The 27824-nt window shown below is 47.5% G+C and overlaps 1 protein-coding gene across 2 annotated transcripts in view; it reads right to left on the reverse strand.

Annotated features, from left to right (window-relative positions):
• Positions 1-27824, reverse strand: part of IQCM (IQ motif containing M) — a 1478261-nt gene that overhangs the window by 1054856 nt on the left and 395581 nt on the right. For both annotated transcript variants that reach the window (XM_069242635.1, XM_069242634.1), the window contains exon 5: positions 6611-6701. In XM_069242635.1, coding sequence (XP_069098736.1) covers positions 6611-6701 — 91 coding nt within the window. The remainder of the gene's footprint in view (positions 1-6610; positions 6702-27824) is intronic.

Raw genomic sequence — 27824 nt, forward strand, 5'->3', positions numbered from 1 at the left:
GACCTAAGTCTGAAAGTTAAAATCTTCACCAGAGAAAGGTACAAAAAGTTTCCAGCTGGTGATGGACCTTCTTGGGCATGAATTTTGAATGTTTCTTGCTCAGAGCTTATAGCTTCACCAGGACCCCAATCAATGGTTATTTGGCTCTTCTCAGCCACAGCCTGTTGCCTTGAACTGTTGAGCAGGTTTGACATACATTTCAGTGATTAAAGGCCTGATTACGATCTCGACGGCCAATACGGCAGAGCTGAGGGTTCTGGCAAGCCAGTGGCCTCACCCCGTCATATTACGATGTTTCCACCGGGCTGACAAGTGGAAACTTGGTATTACAAGGTTTCCACTGGTCAGCCCAGTGGAAACAGTGCAGCAGCATTTGCCTCAGCTCCGAGGCCAATGCCGTTGCGCATCATCTCCCTCGGAATGCGATAGCAGACAGTGCGCATTCCAAGGGTGCTGGCAGGGGGGCCCACGAGATGGTCATGGGCAGTGCAATGGCCTCCCTGTGGCCTCCAGCACTGGTTTTCTATCAGCCTTTTCATGGTGGGGTCCCCGCCATAAAAAGACTGGTGTAAAGTGAAATTGCGATCAGTACGGAAGTGCCGAACTCCGCACCACTGTGGCTGACCATGACGTAGACCTCTGCCAACCAATTGGAATCCCTAATCCCATTGAAGGTAGCAGTCTCCTGGCAGTCCAACCGCCAGGATCATAATCTGGCAGTTGGACCACTAGCAGTGCGGCAGTCGAACGCCACTGCGAGTGTGGGGCCTGGTGACCGCCAAACTCATAATGAGGCTCTAAGTCAGAAGGTAAATCTTCCAATCCAGATGAGCCTGGATTTTGTATCCAAGAGATGCTCCATCGTGGCCCACTTTAAATCGTGTGTAGGTACAGATCAAGAGCAGTCAGATGACCGCGGTTGGCACTTAACTCTTGGTAGCACTATTTTCATTTAAAACTTTAAAAATTCTTATGCCCAGATTTCCTTATTAAATTTGTGGCATCATTTTGTTCATTACATTATTTTCTATTTTTAAAAATTGAAGTGAGATTTTTATTGCGTTGTGTTGTCAACTTTTTAACTGTTTTCGTACTCCTGAATGCTTTACACCTTTTCTTAAGTTAAGCCTGTCTGCTCTGTGACATAGCTACTAGGGGTTGAGCTCAGGTTTAAACTACTGAAACCTTTCTTGGGCCTAACAAGAATAAATACATTATTACTACTATCCACTCCAACTAATAATCCATTGTCTCACATATATCATTTCATAATAACTTACATTCTTGAACAACATAAGTCTGAGTAAAAACTAGGGATTTAAAGAAATATGCTTGGTGAGCAACAAAAAGAAGGTCCAAGTAAAGAATGGTTTAATCTTTGCTACCAGGAACCGATTCATCCCTATTCAAAGTTTACAGAAATTAATTCTACAAACTAGTCATGACTCTTTGATTTCTGGTCATAAAGGACAAAATGTGACTGAATACATCCCATTAATGATTGTGGTGAGCTTCTGTCCATGAAAATGTAACCACATATGTTAAGTCTTGTGGTATCTGTGCACGATAGAAGGATAAAACACAAGCTACATTTAGCAGTCTTTAGAATTGCCTCAACAGCCCTGATAATTTATTCAGAAGGATTTTATTGTGGATCTATCAAGGCCTGAAGGATGAACTGACATTAGAGTGACTCTTGGCTCTCATTCCAAGTTGATTCATTTTTCTCCAATAAGGTTCTTCAGCTTCAGAACTGGCGATAGTCTTATTTTCTGACATGGTCCGACTACATAGTCGTCCAAGGAAAATTGTTTCTGATAAGTACGTTCAATTTGTTTCTACTTTTTGTACTCAACTTGGCCACACTCTAAGAATCCATACAAGTCTTTCATCTGGATTCCACCCTCAAATCAACTGGGCAGACTGAAATACTAACAAAGCCTTGGAAAAGTATTTAAGTCATTTTGTAAATGCTATAGCAATCAATTTGGAAGCCCCTACTGCCACCCACATCGCCGGACACACACTCGACCCTATCTTCTCCGCCAGCAAACACGTCTTCTTCAGCCACGCCTCCGCCCTACATTGGACTGACCACAGCTGCGTCCACTTCACATTCCAACGCGAGACCCGCCACCTCCGAACTCAACCCATCCCTCGCCGACAGTGGAACAAGATCCCTGAAGAGCAACTCTTCTCCGCACTCGCCGCCAACCAACCCACCCTCACTACCGACCCCAACGACGCAGCCCTCAACCTCACAAACTGGATCTCCAACTGCGCAGACAACCTTGCTCCCCTCAAACGCTCGCAGCGACAGAACAACACCAAGAAACCCCTCTGGTTCTCTGACACCCTCAAAGAATCAAAGAAAACTTGTCGCGCACTTGAGAAAGCCTGGCGCAAGGACCGCACCGCTGACCACATGACCGCCCTCAAGAACGCTACCCGCGAACACCACCACCTGATCCACTCTGCCAAAAGGAATTTTTTCACCGACAGACTGGACAAAAACAGCCACAACAGCAGAGAACTCTTCAGCATCATCAAGGAGTTCTCCAATCCCAGCGCCAACGCCAACGCCGTCACGCCCTCACAGGATCTATGCGAATCCCTCGCCACTTTCTTCCATCGCAAGATCAGCGACCTCCACGACAGCTTCGGACACCAGACCCAACCAAACACCACAGAACCCATATCCCCGACCATCACCCTCAACAACTGGACCCACATCAGCACGGAAGAAACCAAATCCATCATGAACTCTATCCACTCCGGCGCCCCTTCGGACCCCTGCCCGCACTTCATCTTTAACAAAGCCGACGACATCATCGCCCCGCACCTCCAGACCATCATCAACTCTTCTTTTTCTTCTGCTACCTTCCCCGAATGCTGGAAACACGCCGAAGTCAACGCCCTACTAAAGAAACCTACGGCTGACCCGAGCGACCTGAAAAACTTCCGCCCCATCTCCCTTCTGCCTTTCCCAGCCAAAGTAATAGAGAAGACCGTCAACAAACAGCTGACCACCTTCCTGGAAGACAACAACCTGCTCGACCCCTCACAGACCGGATTCCGAACCAACCACAGCACTGAAACCGCCCTCATCTCAGTCACAGACGACATCAGAACCCTGATGGACAACGGTGAAACAGTCGCCCTCATTCTTCTCGACCTCTCGGCTGCCTTTGACACCGTCTGTCACCGCACCCTAATCACCCGCCTCTGCTCCACCGGGATCCAAGACCAGGCCCTGGACTGGATCGCCTCCTTCCTCGCAAACCGCTCCCAAAGAGTCTACCTCCCTCCGTTTCGCTCAGAACCCACTGAGATCATCTGCGGCGTACCTCAAGGCTCATCACTCAGCCCGACACTCTTCAATGTCTACATGAGCCCCCTCGCCAACATCGTACGCAAGCACAACATCATCATCACCTCCTACGCCGACGACACCCAACTTATACTCTCCCTCACCAAGGACCCCGCCAGCGCCAAGACCAACCTACAAGAGGGTATGAAGGACGTCGCAGATTGGATGAGGCTCAGCCGCCTAAAGCTGAACTCTGAAAAAACTGAAGTCCTCATCCTCGGCAACACCCCGTCCGCCTGGGACGACTCCTGGTGGCCCACGGCCCTCGGCACCGCACCGACCCCCGCAGACCACGCCCGCAACCTCGGCTTCATCTTGGACCCTCTTCTCACCATGACCAAGCAAGTCAACGCCGTGTCCTCTGCCTGCTTCCTCACCCTCCGCATGCTCCGCAAGATCTTCCGCTGGATCCCCGCCGACACCAGAAAAACCGTGACCCACGCCCTCGTCACGAGCCGCCTGGACTACGGCAACACCCTCTACGCCGGGACCACAGCCAAACTCCAAAATCGCCTACAACGCATTCAAAACGCCTCGGCCCGCCTCATCCTCGACGTACCCCGCAGCAGCCACATCTCCGCACACCTGAGACACCTGCATTGGCTCCCAGTCAGCAAAAGGATCACCTTCCGACTTCTCACCCACGCACACAAAGCCCTCCACGACAAGGGACCGGAATACCTCAACAGACGCCTCAACTTCTACGTCCCCACCCGCCCCCCCCGCTCCTCTGGCCTCGCACTCGCCGCCGTCCCTCGCATCCGACGCTCCACGGCGGGTGGGAGATCTTTCTCCTTCCTGGCGGCCAAGACCTGGAACTCCCTCCCCACCAGCCTCAGGACCACCCAGGACCACTCCGCTTTCCGGAGACTCCTAAAGACCTGGCTGTTCGAGCAGCGATAACCACCCCCTTTGTCCCTAGCGCCTTGAGACCCGCACGGGTGAGTAGCGCGCTTTATAAATGCTAATGATTTGATTTGATTTGATCAGTGGAGTTTCCATACAACTTTCTTCCTCTGGCTATTGCCATTTTTCCAAATTATGGCTATCATTTTAGAGCCTGTCTGATCTTACTTCAAGACCCTTTTCAGAATCTTAAGAAAGTTCAACACAGTGTTTTATTAAATGTAAAGAAATCTCAGGAAAAGCAGGGGAAACAGCAAAAAATACGGACACCTAAGTACAAAGTTGGAGGTAAGGCTTGGCTTTCTTCTCATCTTTCTGTCACAATTCATAGCTCCAAGCTATCGCAACACTATTTTGGAAACTTTCCTTTCACACATTTATAAATTCAGTTACAGTTGAATTGAAATTGCCCATGTCCTGGCAGAGTCAGCCATCCCTTCATGTATCATTACTCAAACCCACTTCTCCTAAGTATTTTCAAAGAATTCCTCAGCCTCCGAAGTGCTTTTTTGTTGATGGCCATGAGAAATGTGTTGTCAAGGATATTTGTGACTCCAAAATAATACATAGTAAACTCCAGTATTTGATTGGTTGTGTCTTGGGAACAGCCTCTTCAATGCATAGTTGTCTCTTAGTGAAGTAATTGTGTGTCTTTAACAAAATAGACCAGGTCCTTCTGAGGGGAGGTCAGAGTGTTAGGGTTTTACCATCTACATAGGTGGTGGTGGTGAACCTCAGCTGTTTTGGAGTCTCTGAACTCAGATGGCCTGGATGCCCTTTGCGATGCTGACTTCCAAGTTGTGGGGACGGAGAAAGCAAGGCTACATTGGTGCATGCTAGCCACTAAGCAGTGAAGATGCAGAGGTTCACACGCTGCCATACGATAGGAGGTGATGGGGGTGTAGCCAACTGTGAATCCACATCTGCATAGCTACCGTCAGGCAATGATTGGGTTCAGATGGAGTGTGATTCTTTGCATTTTGATGGCCATTCATTCCAATAGCTGAATTGTTGTTTTCCATTGGGAAGTTATTTTATATTTGAGTACTTTGGAATTATATTTGCAACCCAAGATGGTGCAAAGCGCTTTGGGGTGAATACATTGTTTCCTGTAACTCTTAGTTATTTAAGCTGGCACAAGAGATTGTATCAATGCATTGCAACGGTGAATCCTTTTTGCTCGTGCTGAATCGCTCCTGTGTAGTTGTGGATTTTCTCCTGCTTCTGTTCCTGATGCCTGCATGGCTACTCTTCTTGCTGTCTGCACCCAGACGTTTTTTCTATCTGCAACGATTATTCCTCTGGAAACTCGCTGTTACCAGTAATCCCTGTAGCTTGTTCTGCTGCTAGTGTTCTTTTCTTAATCAATCTGGAGTCTGAACAGGTAGAACAGAGTCACAGGTCTTCTCTTAGAGCCAAACAAAGACATAATACTGCACCAGCCAAAAGACCTACTCTTTACAGACTTAGTAGTTTGAAACTATATTCGTCTCCTGGAATTCAGGGTGCAGGCAAAGAATGAACATGGGTTTGTTGAGCCACCATAATGGTCAGCAGTATGATTCAGGTTCTTTTTCTGTTTAGTATTAATAGCAGAGTGCTTAGGTAAATTAGATGCTGCTGGAGTATGTACACTGGGTTATCTAATATGCTCTTTGTTACAAACTCCAATGATGAAGTGGAGCCGGGGGTGATATCAAAGAATTTACATCCCTAGAAAAGCTGGCAGCCATGTAAAAGATCTGACTGTGAGGCCCCCTGTTGAGAGTTGGCATTTGTATGGTTTTGAAACTCATTAGCACTAATTGTTAGTGATTTCTATCTTTGCTTTAATTGCCTGAATCTATCTGTGATTGTTGGTGTAGTCCTTACAGCTGACCTGGCACTGGTACAGGCGCCCCTGCAGCTTATGGCAGCAGTGAAGACATCCATGGCTGCAAGAAGAGGGCTAGCATTATCAGGTCACTTTCGGGACCAATTGCCAGGACTCATGCAGCCAGATTTTGCAGCTCCTCGGCATTTGTGGAAACTACATCCCATTCATTTATTATAAAGGTTGATCCTGCTTGATCACGTTTATTTTATGGGTTCCCTGTTATTGGCTCCAGGATGCTACAAGCGCTTCCTGTTTAGTATCTAAGGTGCAGTTGTGTAGTCACCACTTGGTACTGCGTTACCATTTGTTCCTTCTACAATGGTAATGCTGTTGCATTAAAATGCCCAGACCCTTACCTTGTTATGCGTTTCATGCAACAAAGGAATATCTGCAGAAAGCAAATGGGATGTATGAGATTTTCAATAAGTTAAATGTGCAAACATGCTCAACATTATTACCTGACTGGTGCATTCCCTTTCTTTTTCTCAAATTCCATTTCATGAGTCACTGAGTCGAGCATGTTCAAGACATCCCAAAGTTGTATTGATTCTAAAAAAATGAATTAAAAAATATATCGTAATTCTTTTTCACAAACACACTGTCTTTCTATAATGCGATATTTTTCAACAAATGCCTGTATCTGTGCTTGGCAGCTTGTGCTCTGTGAAATTTTGCAAATAAGTCAAACAAAACTACTTAAAACAGGATGTCTGCTAATTACATGAAGGAGTGAAGGTAAAATATACAAAGCACTATGACTTGCTAAATGTATAATTTCTTGCTTCATTCCACAGTGGATTGTTTCAGAAACATTTTTTGTATTTCAATTCATTGCCATTATTTGCTGATTAGCGTAATAACTATTTTGTGAGCAACAGGTAAATTCCCTGTCAGCAAATGTTGTAAGTAGTAATCTGTATAGTGCTTGCTGGCAGAACTTTACAACTAAACTCCTAATGTTGGTAGTGGTATTCAACTTAAGTAAACCTTTACACAATAATTTGAAATCACCAACAGCGTTTACCACTTACAAATTAAAATACCGACAAACACAAAAAGTATGCGGTAAAGTCCATACTCCTGACATTCAGTTCCAACACAAACCAGTCTGTTTGCGCGATCCAGTCGAAATCTCCAACGAATTCAAATACTGTCAACATAAAAGCGTTTAATGGTCCAGCCCTTCAAGTCTGAATGAAGGCATAGTGTGATGAGATTCTTGGGTCCACTCCAAACATACCAGGGCACTCGAGAAAGACGAGAGAGTACTTTATTATACACACAATCCTCAGGCCATCTAGAAAAGGACCATAATGGAAGCTTAGGAAGTCAGACCTAAAAATCCTAATAATAGGAGTTTACAAACACCTATATCAGAGGGAGGATGGATGACACGACACATAACTCAGCTACAAAAGTTGGGAGAAGAAATTAAATGATAATTATGCACTCCTGGGTTTCACCCACAATTCTCAAGAGGCAGTCAATAGTTCCGATATTAAGAATATTATGTTTTTTGACTGAGTGATCCAGTATCCTTTGTGTTATGGCCCTGATTGTGTATACTAGATTTACAGTCAGCTTTAGAATGCTTTGACTAAAATAATTTTACCTTTCTTTCCTTTTAAATTCGTTGTGCTCATGAAAGTCCTCATTACTTATGAGCGACAAGCATTCAGTAAATAGATTCATTGACTGGTAGTGTCGCATAACACAAAACCATTCCTTTTTCAAAACACTGTTGTTGGAAAGGACCATCTTTTGCATGGTATTCCTCCGGATTTTGGCCCTTTTTGCTGAACCTTTTCAGTTGGCCATGGGACTCTGTGCACTTTGCTCCTACTAACCAGTGGTAATGTGCTTGTGCTCTTCCTTTTAAACATGACCATCATCACAGAGCTCATATGGGGCAATGGCAAACATAGGATGGCAATTAACACACTGCATGCCCCGCTGCAAGAGGGACAACTAGAGGCCCCCAATTCTGAGCTTTATCATGCTGCATACCAAATCCAGTGGCCGATGCACTGGCCAGAGGAGCTACCAAACCACAACCGTGCTATGGCCCAAACCGAGCTAGGTGACTCCCCAGTAATGGAATTGTTCCTGAGCACCCTGTCTTTAAGAAGCATTACCAATGTACTGCTGAAAGGTGCAGGGCTGTGAATATCCTATGCCCGAAATCTTCCACTCTGGGCATCAGCACAAAATAAGCGTCTGATGGAGTCACAGCAACTAGATAGCTCGATGGCTGGGGGTATCAAAGTATGGGGGGATCTGGTAGAGAACAGGAAGTCAACCTCGCTTGAGGACCTGATGGACATATCTGCCCTGGGGCCAGGAAAATTCCTCTTATATTCTGCCATACAGGGGATCATGGATAAGATGTACCCAATATTGCAGGATAGCTAGAGATGGCTTTAGATTTGGGACGGATGAAACAAGTAATTACAGGATTGCATTGGGTCCCACTGCAAGGTGCCTTAAGGGGATTGCAGGCTCTTAAGGACTGGTGGGAAGACAAATATGTGACAGAAATACTGATAGCTTCATGGGTTTGCTTTATTGGAATCAATAAAGACTGTGTCTAGGAACGCTAGGTTCCACTTCACCCAATTTAATTATGTACATCATGCTTATCTCACCTTGGCCAGCATAGGGAAAATGTACGCTAGCGCTCAGTACACGTGTCCCCGATGTTGCACGGAGGAGGAGGACTTTGAGCATATGGTATGATGCACCAGCCAGGGAATAAATACATTCTGGAGAAAGGTAGCACATTGTATTTTAGAAGCAACCTTTTCTATTCTGTCACAGGATCCATTCAGATGCTTTCAAGACATGCACACAGTCACTAAACAAACCAAAAGTTTGTCTGCTGCCAGAGCCTGGCTCTGGTGCTAGCAAAGCATCACATACCTCTGACATGGAAATCCAACACGGCACCAGCAATGGAGCTATAGAGGAAGTATGTGGTGAGATGGGGGAGCAGAATTAGCAGTGAACGCAGAAAGAGAAGCTAAGGACGGGAGATGCCACTATATGAACCAATGGGAAATTTATCTTGAGAAAATGGAACAGAAATCGGACATACAACCACCCTGAATTGAGGGCACGTGAGGAACAATAGGACCCGGCCTTGTGTGATCATGGAGCTTGGGAGATCTGGAATTAGCCAGGTTCCTTGGCAAGTTGATATGTTCTGTAGCACATTGGTGGGAGCAAGACGGAGGAAGGAAAAAGTAATATGACTATGGCCCTCATTAGGATCTTGGCGGTAAAAACTACCTACCGCCGCAGCGACGGCCGCCAAAAGACCGTCACCGTGGCTACCAGCTCTCTGCCATAATATGACCATAGTCGGATTTCTGCCAGTAGGATGGTGGAAATCTGGCTGTGGCCATGGTGGCGGACGGCAGTAAGGTGGAGCTGCTGCCAGCAGCAGCGCCATGCCAGTAGTCCACCGCAGGCCGTATTATGAGAATTAATATGGGTTGGCTGTACTCTGCTGGCAGACACTGCTGCTGGCAGCAGCGCCCAGTCCCGTCTCCTGCCGGAAGACCCCCTGGACACAGGTAAGAGAGTGCTCCAACAGGGTAGGGGGGTGGGAGGCGTTGTGTGTGCCTGGGGCGGTGTGTATGACTGTGCGTGCGTGTATGCGGGTGTGTGTTGCGTGTTGTATGTGTGTGCATGTTTGGGGGTATGAGTGCATGTATGTTGAGTAGTGTGAATGGGTGTCTGTGTGTATGTATGTAAGTGTGTGCAGGTGCGTATGTGAATGGATGTATGCATGCGTAGATGAATGTGGGAATGGGTGTGTGTATGCATGTGTGCATGTGTGAAGGGAGCGGCGTGTATGAAGGGGGGTTCTGGAGAGAAACGGGGGACCAGTGGAGGGGAAGGAGGTGGGGAAGACCCCTATCAGTGACAGGGAAGGGATTCCCTGTCACTGATAGTGCCTACCGCCATGGTTTTCGTGGCGGTAAGGAAGCCACGAAAACCATGGCTGTAGGCGGGGTCAAAATCTTGCAGAAGGTCAAGTGACAGCCGCCGGGCTGGAGATTAATGTCTCTAGCCTGGCAGCCGTTACAGCCGTGGAGGTCGGTGTGGTACATTGGCGATTTGGCTTCAGCCAAACAGCCAATGTCATGATATGGAGGAAAGTACCACCAGCCTGTTGGCCGTACTTTCCTCCATATTATCGCCGACCACCGGGTCATAATTACCCCATATATGTCTCAGAAGTGTGATTGGGAGGGAGTGCTGCATGCGTTCACATTTTTTTTATGGTTCATTAATACATGTTACAACTTCAATTAGTTAATCTGAAATGATGGCCTCATATCCACACAGCCATGTGTGTTAAGCCAAGTGTACATTAAACTACCTTTAGAAAATGTACCAATGCTTATAATAATATGTATGAATGTTACCCTGTGATAAAACAATAAAGATAGCAAAAAAGTATCATATACCTAATAGGCATAATAATTTAATTATAAGTCCCTAGTATATGGCACTATATGTATGTATGGCATATAAATTGGTGGGGAATATTACTATTTTGAAAATTACACTTGTTGTCAATTTCCTGCGTAAGCCAAAAGCGGCCTTTCTGCCAGTGTCCAGTGTCACATAAATGATGATGGCTCACCTGTGGTGAGATGTGGATTGTTTCCAGACACTTCCTGAGCTTCAAAGGATTCCTACCAAGTCAAATCAGACATAGGTCATACCTAGGCCTTTTTTCCTTATAAGTCAGTTTTGCTCAAATCCTAATGTGGGGGGGGGGGAGGGGAGGCGGGAGCGGCCCCAGAACACCAGAACTGGTTTGGAGTGACTACCAGGGAGGGTTTGCCCATTATCATAGACACACCTCTGGGTGGGCACAGGGAGCTTTGACCAGAGGAAGAAAGCGGAGAGAGGGGTACTCTCAACATTAAAAGGGTTTACAGTTAAACACACAGGTGATTCTGGAACAGTAGGTAGGGTCACCTCTAGGAACTTTCACCCCATTGGTTATAGAGTGACCATGCATTTCACCCACTCATAGGCTGGCACTGGGCATGCATGTGGCATACTCAGAACATTTCTCAGAACACTCCAGGACCTGTGAAGAATCAGAGGTTGACTGCCCTTCTGTCTGAAAAACCTGAAGGTAAACTGGACCTGCTTACATTGAACCAGGACCTCAGAATTGCTCCAAGAATTAGTTGGCTGACCTCCTGTTAAAGCCACAGGGACACAACAAGCTTTCAGATGCCCTTTCCCTGCAACTGCCCAGCTGACCACTACCAACTAGAAGTGCCTTGAACCGAGTGGGGCCCCAAGGGTCCTGGACCCATTGTTAATCTTAGAGTGTACTCCTACTATCACCATGGTTCAAGATCTGGGGCTTAGAAACAGTTTGGCAAATTTCTGCCTGGAGAACTGACACAGATAGGGATCGCCATCAAAGCTGCATCCTTTCACATCGAATTGATGGTCGGCCTCAGCTTGCTGGTTTACCCTGCTGAAGTAGATCTGACTTCCAGGAAAGTTTCTAAGTCCACACATAGAGGGCTTCACAAAGATGAACACAGAGCCAAAACTGACCGATGTTGAGGCCATCCTGGATACAAACTCTGCCATCTTCGAGTTCCATTTCAGATCCGGCTTGCCCTGCTGGTGACTCATCAACAACCTCTTTTTCTCCATAAAAATTTCCAAGTCAGAAGATAAACTTTCCACTGACACAATCTTGGTCTCCATTTCCAAACCATGCTCCATCACAGTTGGCCTTAATTTTCGACTTTGACCTGGTCTAGTGCAACCAGATGTCTGCAGTTGGGGCTTTATGCTTTTTTGGACAATTTTTAACTAGTAGTCCAATTTTGTACAACTGTGGCTGTCATTTTAACATTGGCGGTAATAGCCTACTGCCATGGTGACGGCCTCCACCATACCACGCGGCGACGACCATCCGTCCGCGATTATGAGCACTGCCTAACTTCCGCCACAATAAGGATGGAAACCCAGCAGTGTTCATACTGATGGTGCTGACCTGGTGCTGCTAACATCAGCACGGCCCCACTAGTAGAATGCTGCCAGATGTATTGTGAGCTGCGATATGGCCTGGCAGTGTTCTGCTGGTGGGGCGCTCCTGGCGGTAGCAGTGTCCCTTCCTGTTCCCTGCCAGATGACCTCCTTGTCCAAAGTAAGCCAAACGTCCGACAGGGGAGGGGGGTAAGAGGGCGTGGAGGTGTTGTGTGTGTGTGTATGGGGGGGGGGGTGTGAGTGTGTGTGTGAATGCGTCTGTGTTGTGTTGTATGCGTGTGATTGAATGCGTGTAAGAATGGTAAAGTGAGTGCATGTCTGCATGTCAGTGTGTTTGTGTGTAAGAATGTCTGTGAGTAAGTCTGGACGAATGCATACATGAATGCGTCTATGCCAGTGAATGGGTTTATGCATGTACGTGTGGGTGTATGTGTGCGTGTATGCGGGTGAAGGGGTTTGGGGGTAAGGGACTCTGTGACTGTAGTGGGAGGAGGGGGGTGATGTGTCCGTGTGTGTGCGTTTATGGAGGATTGGGTACTCTGTGGGCCGCCGGGTTGGAGATTAACATCTCCGGCCTGGCGGCTCATACCGCCATGGCGGTATTAGTGGTGAAGTGGCGGGTTGGCTGCAGCCAACCCACCACACTCATAATGTGACCGTATATACCGCCAGCCTGTTGGCGGTAATACCACCAGGGTTAAAATGGGGGCCTATATTGATAGAGTAAATTCACAATCCCTAATATATGAAACCTCAGGGTCACAAGTTTAGAACAGTCATGCAGAATTTGAATTACTGCTGAGAAACAAAAAATATAGGTCTGTATTAAGCTTCATGGCCCCACAACTAGATAATCTGAATAAAACATAGGCCCTCATTACAACCGTGGCGGTTGGTGCTAAAGTGGTGGTAATACCACCAACAGGCTGGCGGTAATTACAGCCAAATTATAACCATGGCAGAAAGATCTCCGATAGACAGCCAATCTACCACACCGACTGCCAGGGCGGAAACAACAGCCTGGCAGGGGAGACACCATGGTGACGTGGTTGTTTTCTCTGAGGTATCCGAGGAGGAGGTTCCAGTGTTTCCAGCGAGTTCAGCTCTTCTCTTCAGCGTGAAATCGGGGGACCCTTCCGGAAGGGATGTCTGCAAAGATGGCGGATAGTCGAGCGCGACAAAATGCCGTGAGGTTCTCCGCAGTTGAAGACGTCAAGATGGATGGATTGTTGTTCAGCCGGTCAATGCTGCAAAAGGAACTTGGATTCAGACCTGATCAGATTGACTACCTGTTTGCTTTTCCTGGAGGTAAAGTCTTTGAAGTGATTTTCACCACCTTTGCTTTTTTGAACAATGCCTCAAGCGCTTTAAAGAAAGGAATGACTCTGCACCTTTGAAAGTGTTTTCCATAAATGCCTTGACTCAGCCTCAGAAGAGATGGGTGAATGTCTCCATGTTTAATGAGTATGTTCAGAGTGCTGACATTATCACTTGGCTCAATCAGTTTTGCATTGTTTCTCATGGGGCAAGAGTGAGAGATGCTGATGGAGTAAACACTGGCTACTTTAAAGCCTTGGTATCTTTAAAGAGAGACCGTGCCACTGAGGAACTGAGGCACATACCTAGCGCTATTAGACTTGTTGGAGCCACAGGCACTGTCTTCTATGTGGGTCAGCCTAGGAGATGCAGGAAATGTAATTTGGAGGGGCACTTGGCTAAAAATTGCACTGCACCTTTCTGCACTAAGTGTAGAAACACTGGACATGAAGTTGAGGATTGTGTGGCTGAAAAAACGTGTAATCTTTGTGGCTCAACTGAGCATGAGTTTAAAAACTGCTCCTCCTCCTATGCCTTTAAAATCAAAGCTGCACGACTGGAGCAACCTTTCCCTTCCCACCAGAGTAGAGGGAGGTCAAGGGAAGATGTAGAGGAGGTGGAGGAATAATTAATCAGGCTTGGTTTGGAGGAGAAAAGATTTGCTCTCCAACATGGTTTATCATTGTCTGAAGCAAAGGTGGATTTAACTGTGGAGCAAGACATCTCTGGGAAAGAAGCTCCGGTTTTGGCGGGAAAACAAACAGGTGCAGTTGATGAGGCTGGGAACTGCATGGAACCTAATGAGGGTGCTTCACCAGGTGCTCCTGATCAACCAATCATGGCTCCCACACCTGATTTAAATTTGGATGTCCAATCACAGCAGACGTCCTCCAAAACCACTAGGGGGGTGTTGCCCAAAATCACCTGAGTGCTGTTGAAAGGAATGATATTGTCAGTGCTGGAGGCTCTTCTTTGATTTCCACCGCAGGTGCAGCTCTTGACGCCCCCCAGGTGCAACTTGTTCCACCTTCTGCTCCACAGCCACATGGCACTGTTATGGATGACAGTCTGTATGTTACGCCTAAGGTATTTTCTACTCTAAGCCAGCACTCCCTGGAACCTGCTTCATCTGGTACTGCAAAAGCGGTTGGTACTCAAGGTACAGTGTCTACAATTTCCTCTACAGACTCTTGAAGTGAGATAGAGTACGCCTGTACAGCCCTGGAACACTCTTCTTTCTCTGACACTGCGGTTGCTGCTGAGGTAGTTGAATGGGGCAAGGATGACATTTTTGTTGAGGAAGAGGTTAAAGCTGCCATGCATGTCTCAACCTCATTAAAAAGGAAGGAGAAAGAGGGTGATGACACAGAAGAGACTGGTTTTGAGAGCAATGACTCTAGAGACTTGTACACACAGGATGACAGGCGTAATTTCCAGGCGGTGACAGGGGAGGATGCTTTTACCCCTGTGATAAAGCGGAAGACTAAGAAGAGGAATAGGAAATTGGACTGAAAGTACGATTTTACAATGTTTATGTTTTTCAGATATTTCCTGATGCTCCTCTTGGGGAGTATTAATGTCAGGTGCCTGGGTGATGATGTGAAATGTTCATCAATTTTTGACTTTTTGAGCCTGCAAAAATTAGACATGATTTTCTTACAGGAATGTGCTATTCCAGAACATTCTAGGTACCAAAAACTGCAGCAAATGTGGACCTGTGGCCCTTCCATCTGGTCAGGCTGTAATTCTGACCGTAATGCTGGATTAGGCATTTTACTTTGCAGTTCTGACTTTACTGTTCACCAAGTACAACATGTGGTTAAGGGACTATTATGTGTGGATGGTACTTGGAACGGCCATGATTTACGCCTCATTAATGTGTACCACCCTACATCATTGTCCTGCAGAAACAATGTTTTGAGCTTCCTGCCTCAGCTCCTTTTATGCAACAGGAATGTTTTTCTGGGTGGTGATTTTAACTGTTTACTGGATGTGAAAGACAGATCCTCTTCTTCTGCAGTACACCTTGACAGTAGCTCTACCTTACTGAAAAGTATAATTTCTGATTTTCATTTACAGGATTCCTACAAAGTGTTACATCCAAATGATCCAGGTTACACTTGGGTTAGTTCTAACTCTCCCACTAAGTCTTGCATTGACTTCATCTTTGCAAGTCCCTCTGAAAAGATAGTTTCAGCTACTCTCATTCCTGTTTTCTTTTCAGATCTTTACCTAATTTCAGTTGGCGTCTCCATAGCAGATATACCTCTTAGAGGGAAGGGTCTGTGGAAGCTAAATATTATTTTGCTCAATGACAAGGCTACCCGGGATAAGTTTAGTTACCATTACCAGAATTGGCAGTCCCTCAAAATTCTTTTCCCCTCTATCAGTGAGTGGTGGGAGGACATTAAGATTCGTATACGGTCCTTGTTTATTCGGGAGGGTACTAGAGTGGCTAGAGACCGACGTTGTAGAATCATCCATTTGCAAATCCGGCTCCAGAATTTGTCCAAGCTGTTGGAGTTCGGTTTTGATGTACAAGCAGACATTCTTTTGTGCAAGCAGAGGTTATCCTCATTGTACCATGATTTTACTAAAGGGTTGCCTCTCCGCAGTAGGGTTCAGTTCCTAGAGGACAATGAGACTTGCTCTAGGTTTTGCGTTCTTAAAGCTAGGGCTACTGGGAGGATTATAGATGCCATGATGGACTCACAAGGTACCACACATACCACTACTGATGGTATCCGAGACAGTGTGCATGATTTCTATAGCGACTTATATGGGCCCAAAGTTTCAGACAATGCAACTGGGAATTTTTTCATGCAACATCTGCGGTTGTCTTTGTCTGAAGAGGATAAGGAAGTTCTTGAAGAGGACTTGGTGCTTGCAGACCTCAAGAGGGCTATGCTCAGCTTGCCTAAGGGGAGATCCCCCGGTTCTGAAGGCATACCTGTAGAGTTCTATGCTACATTTTGGGACTTAGTGGGCTCCAACTTGCTTGAAGTCTTTCGCTGTTCTATGAGGGAAGGATTGCTCCCCAATTCCTTGAGAGGTGGTTGCATAAGACTTATCTATAAAAAGAAAGGTGATAGAGCCGATGTAAAGAACTAGCGTCCAATCAGCCTTCTTTATGTAGACTTTAAAATATTGTCTAAAACTTTGTTCCTTTGGTTGCGGCCAGTTGTATCCACAGTCGTTGAATCAGACCAAACGTGTGGCATACCTGGGCATAAGATATCTGACAATTTATGGTTGGTTAGGGATGTGTTAACGTATGTTAAAGACCGTGGGTTATCTATGTGTTTGCTGAACCTGGATCAGGAAAAGGCTTTTGATAGGCTAAACCACTCTTTTATGTTTCAGGTTTTAGAACATTTGAATTTTGGTCCAACTTTTAGGTCCTGGATTTCTTTACTGTATACCCATTGTTACAGCAGGGTCATGGTCAATGACACGTTGACTGCCTCTTTTCCTGTTTTGTCAGGTGTACGGCAGGGATGTCCTTTGTCCCCCCTCTTGCTCATTTTGGCCATCTAACCTTTTCTTGCAACTCTGAGTGCTGATAAACTGATTAAAGGGATCTCTGTCCCTGGAGGTAGGGGGGTTTCTGTCACTGCCTTTGCTCATATGGACGATGTATCTGTTTTTTGTTCAGATAATATTTCCATCCACCAGGTTTTATGGTATTGTAGTAGGTTTTCCTTTGCTTCATCATCGAGGATTAACCTGGCAAAGAGTGAGTGTTTGTATATCAACTGGAAGGAAGATAAGATGGATTGGGGCCCTAAGGTAGTGGAAGATCGCGTCAAAGTTCTTGGTCTGTTCTTTGGTGAGGGTGGTAGCTTGCAGAGCTGGTCCGAATGCATGTCCAAGGTGAAGCAGAAGATTGCACTTTGGGGTTTGCGATCACTTACTATGACTGGTAAAATTCTTGTTACAAAGGCAGAATTTCTATTGTGCCTTCTGTATATTGCATTGGTTTACCCCGTCCCCCGCCACTGCCTTACACTGCTACAGAGGTGGTTTTTTTCAGTTCATTTGGAGAGGAAAGCAAGAACGAGTGGCCCGCGTGACCATGTTTAAGCCTGTGGTTTTGGGTGGCAAGAGTGCTCCAAACAATGGTCTCGCTTTGCAATCTTTGTTTATTTGCACCATGATCAGAGGGAGTATTTTCCTGGATAAGGAAGAAAGGAAGTGGTCTTTTTTGCCAGTTTTTGGTTGAATTTTCTGGTGTGCAGAATATGGGGCATGGTTGTCTCTAATAGCATGCCTCATTCAGAATCCTGCCCATTTGCTTACTTTTATGTCAGGGAATTCATTAGGACTCACAATTTACACGCGATTCCTTTGGGCCTGATCTCACCTAGGCTCATTCGCAAATCTGTTACTGGGGACCAGCAGCAGGTACAAGTCAGGGGGTTTTCAGACCTGGCTTCTAAGGCTATTTGGGCAAATGTTTCTGTACGGTACCTTCATAATATCCATTGTGACCTGGCATGGTCCACAGTACATGCTTGCCTGCCTCTTCGTCTTTTTTTGTTTAGGAGACGATGTTCTAGGGCCCCCTTTTGTGTCAGGAAGGGTTGTTTGGCAGAAGATTCCTGTGACCACTTCTTTTGGTACTGCCCCATGGCACAACAGGTGTGGGCTTTGGCGGAAGTATGGCTTTCTTCCCTGAATTCTGATGGTGTTTTGTCTAGAGAGGGTGTGATCTTTGGCCTGTTCGTTTCCAGCTCCCCATGTCAGAAATATTGGATAGTGGTGAATTGTTTGAAGGATGCTTTGTGGAGGGCTAGAAATCTTCTGCTTTTCAAAGCTGTTGATCTCTCCCCACAAGTGGTCTGTGCTCTAGGTTGTTCTTTGGTCCACGATTACTTGTGTAAAGATATATTTCAGAATGGCAAGGTGCCTACCTATTTGGAATGGTGTTGGAGTGATCATGGGTGATGGATGTTTTAGTTTTTTGGGTTTGGTTATTTTTTCTAACACAGGAGTTGCTGTGTTCATTGGGATTGATCTTTGGCATTTTTCTTTTATCCCATTGCTTTTAAACATTCCTGCTTTTAGTTTCTTTTAATTGTGAATACATTACCATCTAGATGTTCACCTGGTGTTGGCCTTGGCACTGTGTTCAGTTTTTCACCTGGTCAAATGTCGTGCCACCTGAAACATGGATTGGCTGCGATGTATTCTGTCTTTTATAGTTGAATAAAGGTTTTTGAAACCTAAAAAAAAATAAAAAAAATAAACAACAGCCACCACGGCAGTAGCTGCGTACAGCCAGGTGGAAGTCAATGTTCCGCCCACCATATTAAGACACATCAATCCGCCACCTTTTCCGGGGCAACAACATCAAAAGCCTGGCGAAAACTGAGCTCAGAAGGGAAAGGACTCACCTTTGGAGACACAGGGAACAACCACGCCGCCATGGAGCCCGAGCTGCATGTCTTTCCCATGATCTTCTATGTGCTGCTCCACCACGAACATCAACGCCGGTGAAGACGACGACGGTGAGTGCAGCCGCCTAGCAAACAAGGGAGGGGGGAGGAAAACGACAGTGACACACACACGCAACACACACACCCCAAAACCATACACACAATCAGCTGCATTACTAAAACATTTTACCCTGCAACTCCAATGAATAATGCGAGGACAAAATGATTTTGAAAAAGTGAATTTAATAAGAGCAACACATCTATAAAAATAATTTAGGCAAGAGAATAGATATATACATGTGTACAGAAAAGGGGACACAGCCCTCACCTCAGGGGGACAGGGGATGGGGGGATACCCCAGCCGGGAGATGGAACAACACCATTGGTTCTGGAGGGGACAACATGCCCAGTGCTTGGTCCTGGGGAGTGCAAGGCCACAGTCTCTTGAGTGGGTGACTGCGCACTTGCTCTGGAGGGGGCAACATGCCCTGTGCTTGGTCCTGGAGAGTGCAAGGTCACAGTCTCTTGAGTGGGATGACTCTGGGGGGGCCTCGTGCCCTGTGCTCTTGATCCTGGGGTGTCTTGGTTATGTGGGTGTCTTACCCACTGGTTCTGGAGGGGGCCTCGTGCCCTGTGCTCTTGATCCTGGGGAGTGCAAGGCCACAGTCTCTTGAGTGGGTGTCTTACCCACTGGTTCTGGAGGGGGCATCATGCCCTGTGCTCTTGATCCTGGGGAGTCTTGGCTAAGTGGGTGCCTTACCCACTGGTTCTGGAGGGGGCATCATGCCCTGTGCTCTTGATGGCTGCTCAGTGGTGGTGCTGCTGCTGGTGAGGGGAGGCTCCTGCCCATCCCCTGCAGTCTCTGATGGCTGATGGCTGCCCACTGGAGGTGGTGGTGCTGGTGGTGGTGGGAGGCTCCAGCCCATCCCCTGCAGCCTCTGAAGGCTGCCCACTGGAGGTGGTGGTGCTGCTGGTGGAGCTGCACAACCATGGTTGGTGGTGGGGGATCAGTCACAGTTGTTCTTGTTCTTCCTGCCTGCTGGTGCAGGCTCCTTGCTCTTCCTGGCAGCTGGGGCAGGCTCCTTTACCTTCTTAGCAGCTGCTGGGGCAGGCTCCTTGCTTTTTCCGGCAGCTGGGGCAGGCTCCTTTACCGTCTTAGCAGCTGCTGGGGCAGGATCCCTGGTCTTTGTGGCAGCTGGGGCAGGCTCCTTTCCCTTAAGGCTGCCTGGTGCAGGTTCTTTCACCTTCAGGACATGTGGCCTGGATCCTTTTCCACCATGAGTGGGTGTGCTGATGACTGGGCCCTTGGACTTGGCAGCTGAGGTGCTTTGCTGGGTTCTTCCCTCCCTAGCCATACGTGCAGCATGAGGGGGATGGGTAGGGAAGAGGTCAATGGTGGCTAGGAACAGTTTTTTAGAGACATTGGGGCGGAAAGAGGGAGAAGGAATGGGAGTGGAGGAGAGGGAGTGGTTGTTGGAGGTGTCTGTTTGCTGGTTTTGGGTGCAGGTACATGGGCTGTATGCTGTTGTGAGGAAGATGGCTGCTGAGTGTCTGAGTGCTTGTGTTTGTGTACCTTGGGGGGGAACAGACACAGTGCGAGAGGACACAGGGGACGTGTGCATTGCTGTTGTGGAGGTGTCTGCCAGTGAGGTGTGTGTTCTGCTTGGTGTGGTGATGATGATGGTAGTGGATGATGATGTAGTGCATGCAGGTGTGAATGTAAATGGAACTGGGAGGGAGGTGGAGGAGGAGGGGGAAACAGTGGAAATAGTGGATGTTGATGTGTCTGCATCTGGATGGAGTTTGTGTGAGTGCCTGTGGGATGACGTGTGGTGCTTGTGTTTGCCTGTACCACTCTTGTGTGTTGTCTTGTGTGCATGCTCGTCTGTCTGTGTGCTTGGGATAGGTTGGGGTTGAGGAGAATGGGACTGGGAAGAGGATGTTGGAGGGTAGAAACAGGGACAATGGCTGCCATAAGAGAGGAGGCCAGAGCCTGAATCAATCTCTATTGGGCCGCCAATCCAGTGTGAATGCCCTCCAGAAATGCATTAGTCTGCCAGCCCCTGGATGGCATTCACAATGGTTGACTGCCCAACAGAGATGGATCTCAGGAGGTCAATAGCCTCCTCACTCAGGGCAGCAGAGCTCACTGGGGCAGGGCCTGAGGTGCCTGGGGCAAAGGAGATGCCCATTCTCCTGGGTAAGCGGGCACAGGCAACTCGATGAGGGGCTGCTGGGAGGGCGGTGCTGGTATGGAGGGGCGGCTGTACATGTAGCTGACAGAGGTGTCCGCCACCACCAGAAACCTTCCAACGGAGGAGCTCTCTGTGTCAGAACTGTCCCCTCCAGTCTCTGCCGTGGTGCTCTCTTCGCCCTCCATCCCACTAGTGTGCCCTCAGCGTCGGTGGATTCTGCCTCCTCAATCCTGCGGGATGCAGCCCCCTCCGTTGCCGGTGCCTTTGCTCCTCCGCCAGATGATGCTAATGCACATAAGGACAGGGTGACAAAACAAAAATGGGGGGAGATACAAAGGATACACTTAGTCAATGACTGCACCAACACCACCGTTAGCATACACAGCACCCTCATACACAGGGAACAGCCCTACACAATATGCCATAGCACTACCAGAGAAACAGTTAGCGGCCAAGGCATGGGGAGGGGCACACACCGCCAAATGCAGAACACCTGGCACCCACCCAGCCCTGACCAGTAGTGGATGCCTATGAGCTAGGTAGCAAGATTTTCCCATCTGAACCAGGGGACCTATCCTGCAATGTCAGGCCTGGCCTAGGGGCATACACTGGCACACATCCCCGCCCGGATACCACCCTACCATGCTTAAGTTGTAATGATGGGCACTGCACTCATCCTCTAGTGGCTGCTCTGATGCCCTTAAGCGCCCATCCAGCTCAGGAAAGGCCACTGCCAGTATGCAGGCCATCAGGGAGGTCAGGGTTTGACGGGCACCCCTTCCTCGTTGGGAGGCCATCCCCAGCTTGGCCTCCGCTGTCTTCCATGCCCAGCATCTTAGGTCCTCCCACCGTTTCCGACATTGGGTGCTCCGCCTGCCGTAGACCCCCAGGGTTCATACGTCCTTGGCGATGGCACGCCATAAACCCTTCTTTTGATGGTCGCTTCCCTGCACAGGAAATACACACATGAAAATAGAATTAGTCAAACAGTCCTTCCTGTTACACTTATGGCCCACCATACCCCTTCACATCACCATTTGCACAAACATGGCCCACCACACAACCAATACGCCACCCAGAAGACATCCACCCACCTCCCTTAGACGAGGCCTTCACACACACCACTCCATGCATTCATGCCACATCCATCGTGCCCACAGTGTACTCACCTGTTGGTCTGGAGGCCCATACAGCAGTCTGTACTGGGGTAGGAGCCCATCCACCAGTCTTTCCAACTCTGCCGAAGTGAAGGCTGGGGCCCTTTCCCCAGTCACACGAGCCATGGTAGGTTTCAGACACAGGTCACAGCAGCACATGCAGTGTAGTTCCTCTCCTGTTGAAGATCAGGTAGCAAGTGAGGAATATGATAGAAAATGGCGGTCACGTCTGCGGCGGTGCAAACCGTCACCACCCAGCGTAGATAACCATTGGTCACTGTAACCCATAGGGCCCAATGTTATCCAATGAGGAGTTGCACTGCGGTTCCCGACCGCCTCCCACACTGCGCACAACATCAGCGGAATTACCTCACTTCCACCTGTCCCTCCACACAGGACAGGTGGAGGCAGATGCCATTTTGGGGGGGGGCAGGCCCTGGATATTTGCTGCATCACTGATGATTCACCATACTGTACAAATCACACTTACCCATTACAAGTTAACAGAATGCTAAGTTCTGTTGTAGTCCCATTGTTCAGTTTGTGACCGGCTCCTCACTCTTTTTCCCCATAGCTTGCTACCACTGAGGATGAATAGGAGATAGAGACATACCCCTGTGTACAGACCCCTGGTGGACTTAGCAACAATGGAGGACAGGCACATTATCCTCACCTATAGACTGGATAAGGCCACAATCACAGAGCTGTGTGCCCAATTGGAGCCTGACCTGATATCTGATATCCATCACCCCACTGGGACCCCCCTCTTGTGCAAGTTCTATCAGTGTCCATTTCCTGGCAACTGGTTCTTTCCAAGTAACAGTGGACTTGGCAGCAGGAATGTCACAGCCAATTTTCTCAATAGTGCTAACAAGAGTGTTGTCTGCCCTGATAAAACACATGTGCAGCTACATTGTATTTCCCTAGGTGGAAGATTTGGCCACTGTGAAGGCTGAGTTCTATGCAATGGGACATATCTCCAACATAGTTGGGGTGATTGATGGAACACGTACTGCATTTGTCCCCCTCCGTCAGAATGAACAGGTGATAAGAAATCGGAAGAGTTTCCACTCTATGAATGTACAGATGGTGTGCTTGGCGGACCAGTACATCTCCCACCTCAATGCTAAGTATCCTGGGTCAGTGCATGATGCCTTTGTCCTGAGGAATAGCAGTATCCCAAATGTGATGTCCCAACTACAGAGGCATAGGGTGTGGCTAATAGGTGAGCCCTGGTTCCCACCCAGGATATGTTGGTGTATGGGTGTGGTGTTGGCCATATCGGATAGTGTGTAGCTAAAATTTGTCCCTCAATATTTGCAGGTGACTCTGGTTACCCCAACCTATCATGGCTGCTGACCCCTGTGAGGAATGCCAGGACAAGGGCATTATCATGAGCCTCATGATAATGAGGCTCATGGATGAACCAGAAGAAGGATAATAGAAAGGACCTTTGGCCTCCTGAAGGCCAGGTTCAGATTCCTCCATCTGACAGGTGGATCCCTGTGTTACTCACCCAAGAAGGTCTGCCAGATAGTAGAAGCATGCTGCATGTTGCACAACCTTGCCCTGAGACGCCATAAGCCTTTTCTGCAGGAGGAGGAGGCTGGGGATGCCCGTGTGGCAGCAGTGGACCCTGTGGACAGTGAGGATGAGGACAACAGAACAACTGTAATCCGGCAGTATTTCCAATGACACACAGGTAAGACAGTGTTACTTCACATTTCAATTACATTTGTTTGAATTTCTGTGGCACTGGCATGCTGCTATTTCCCACTTCTATGCCCACTTAGTGTACCCTTTGGCAATTCATTTTGCAGATGTTGGTGACCTCACATATGCTTCTGGTGTGATCACTGCAGCCAGCTACAGGTCATTAATCTATGCCATTTTCCGTGCAGTTGAATTGCAATGTTTGTACCAGTTTAAAAGAATATATACTTGAAACATTTGACATACTCCAAACGTCTTTTTTTTTTACAAGGGTGTTTATTGAAGTGCTAAAAGTTTGAGGGGCAAGTGCAATGGGATGGGGTGATGATGGAGGAAAGTACAGGGTAATGTTCCAGTCTATTTGCAGCACAGTTGTCCAAGGGGACATAGGAAGGGGAGCAATGGCAGTTCAAGGTGGACAGGGTGACAGGGTGGGACACAAGGAGGACATTCAGGAGAGTCTAATTTCCTGGCGGGGTCTTGGCAATAGTCTCTGGCTTCTGTCTGAATCGCAGAGAACGTTTGCGGGGTGGTTCACCTTCTGCAGGGGAGGGGTGCTGGTGGCCTGTATGTCCTGTGGTGGGGCCTCCTGGACATTAGCGGCAGCAGAGGTCGAAGGCTGTTCAGATGTCTGGATAGTGACAGGGGCCCGCTGTTGTGTGACTGCCTCCCTCATGATATTGGCCACATCTGACAGCACCCCTGCTATGGAGATCAGGGTGTTGTTGATGGCCTGCAAGTCCTCACTGATCCCCTGGTACTGTCCCTCCTGCAGCCACGTGTTCTCCTGCACATTGTCCAGGATCTGGCCCTTTGTGTCCTGGGAATGTTGATATGCTCCCAGGATCTCTGCAAGTGCCTCCTGGAGAGTCGGTTCCCTAGTTCTGTCTTCCCCCTGGCACACAGCAGTCCTCCCAGTGTCCCTGGTGGGATGTGCCTCTGTCCCCTGAACCATGTGCCCACTGCCACTGACCCCAGGTCCCTGATTGTCATGGGTTTTCAGGTGTGCCCTGGGGTCCCTGTAGAGGTGGACACACCGCTGATTGACGTGTCCTGGGGACAGAGGTATGGGTATGCTGGGTGGGTGTTGTGGTGGTGTTTCCTGATGGGGGAGGCTCTGTGGTGGTGTGACTGGGCCTGGGTAACCGACTGTCCAGAGGTCGCTGATGGGCCAGATTAGTCATCCAGATCCTGAAGACCAGAGTTGCTGTCATCACTGTGGGCCTCTTCTGTTGGGGGACTGGATATTGCTGGCACCTCCTCTCTGCTGACATTGGCTAAGGTACCTGTGGGGATGTAAATGATGTGTTATGGTTTCTGTGTCTGACATATTGTGAATCCGTGACTTGCCCTCTTTGGTTGTATTTGCCCTGGCATCTTTCACTTGTGTAATTGTGGGATGATTAGTTCTCTATAGTTTGCATGCTTTAGTGATGAGTGTCCATGCAAGGCTGTGAGGGGTGTCCATGTATTGCTGAAGCATGCAGGGCTTGGCATTGGGATGAGTGAGATGTGATGGTGGGGTCTGTGGGTAAGGGTGGAGCGATGGGAGTGAGGGTAGGGGTATGTGATGGCATGCAGGTAGGGGGATTGATAATAGTGGAGAGTTGACTTACCAGTGTCCAGTCCTCCTCCTTTTCCAGCCAGGCCCTCAGGATGCAGAATTGGCAAAACTTGCTCCTCCCATACTGTGAGTAGTGGGGGGGAGGAAGTGGGAGGTCCACCGCCAGTCCTCTGTACAGCGAGCTGGTGTCTTGCTGCTATGGAACGTACCTTCTCCCAAAGGTCGTTCCACCTTTTACTGATGTCATCCCTAGTTCTTGGGTGCTGTCCACGATGCTCCGCCATAGCTCCATCTTCCTAGCTATCGATATCTGCTGCACCTGTGTTCCAAGTAGCTGTGGCTCTACCCTGATGATTTCCTCCACCATAACCCTAAGCTCCTCCTCTGTGAATCGGGGTAGTCTTTTTGGTGCCATTGGTGTTGTGTGTAGGTGAGGGTGTGTTGGGTAATATGCTGAGGTGTGTGATGTGGGGTGCGTGAGTGGTGTATAGGTGTGAGTAGTGTGTGGTTGTGTCAGTGGTCTTGCTGTCGCTCTCTGGTGGCAATTGTTTGTAATGGCAAAGGGTTGTGGGTAATGTGGGTGTGTTTTATAGTGGTGTGAGTGGGTGGGTGTGGTGTGTGCGTATTGGTGTCAGGAGTGTGTTGTTTGAATTGTCCAATGTGGTTTTGTTTTGTTTGTGTGTGTGTATTTTGAGCGCGGCAGTATGTACCGCCAATGGTTTACCACCGTTGAATGTCCGCCGTGGTGATTCGTAGATCATAATGTGGTGGGTGTAGTTCTGTTGGCGTAACGGTGTGGGTTTTGATACCATAAGTTTATCACTGACCTTTGGTGTGGCGGATTTGTGTATATGGCTGAATACTGATGGATTGGTGTAAGTGTGTCATTATATGGTGAACGGATATCCACCGTTGCAGCGGTATTTTAGTGGTAGTCAGTGTGGCGGTAAGTTTGATTTACCGCCAATGTCATGATGAGGGCAATAATCCCTTTATTACTGCAAGCTAAAAATGAGCCTATCACCTTTTTAAAGCATTTCTTCATTATATTATTCCTGCAGTAATATGAATACAAAATATAATTTATTATTATCAACATTTCAATCATTGTGAAACAGTGTCTTCACAGTGGGTCTCATAGTAACGTATACATTAAGAGCATTTCAGGGTTAGTACATCTGTATGGTCATGACATTCCAATCTTATCTGTGTCTCATTCTCAGGGAAATATCTATGGTCAGCTCCTCCTATGATTGTGCAGTAATGTGGCTGATATGCCAAGCAGTCACATGATTCATGGGTCTATTCAGTGTAACTAGTTCCAGGAGGGTTATGCCTGAGTGGGGAATACATGTTTACAGTAGAAATTGGCTAATCCTACATTAGCCAGTATCACAGACAAAGACCACATATGGGTTAAACATTGCTGTCTGGTCTGCCATTCGGTATATGATACACTCATGCACCACCAAATACACCAGTTCTGCCATCCATTCCACCTCTGTAGTGTCTGCTGTTCTCTAGAGTCATAGAACACAAATCTTGGTCATTGAAAATGCAGTGGCCTTCCAGGGCCATTGTGAGAAAGTGGGTTATTAGTTGGAGTGGATTTGAGTCCACCACAAGTAATGTCACTATTTTTGTAAGATCCACTAAAAGCTTCAGTAATTTAAAACTGAGCTCAACCTCTGGTAGCTATGGCACACAGCAGACAGGCTTAACTTAAGAAAATGTGTAAAGCATTTAAAAGTACCTAAACAGTTATGAAGTTGAAAACACAACACAATAAAAATCCCACTCCAATTTCTGAAAAACGAAAATAATTTCCTGAGAAAAATGACATCAAAATGACATAAATCCAATAAGAGGAACAAGGCATATGATTTTTTGAAGTTTTAAATGAAAATAGCACCAAAAAGGGTGAAGAGCCACTATAGTCATCTGGTTGGCTTACCGGTACCTAGACACAATTTAAGGCAAACTGTGATGTAGTCCATGCCAGATTCAACCCAGATCGATATTTTACTTTTGGGCTTAGTGTTTTTTCTCTAATTCAAAGTCCTTCAGTGGGGTATATGAGGAGGGCTCCACAACATCAGATAGGCATTGGATGAAGTCATAGCTAAGCCTGTGGTTTAACAGGGAAACGTTTTGAGCTGGAAAATTCAAAATTCTTGGCCAAGTATTTCCAGGGAAGTCCCCTTGTTGGCCACATAGTTTTGCACCTATGCCTGGTCAAGTTTTCTAGACTC

This window comes from Pleurodeles waltl, chromosome 1_2, assembly GCF_031143425.1.
Source record: "Pleurodeles waltl isolate 20211129_DDA chromosome 1_2, aPleWal1.hap1.20221129, whole genome shotgun sequence".
Classification (NCBI taxonomy): Eukaryota; Metazoa; Chordata; class Amphibia; order Caudata; family Salamandridae; genus Pleurodeles; species Pleurodeles waltl.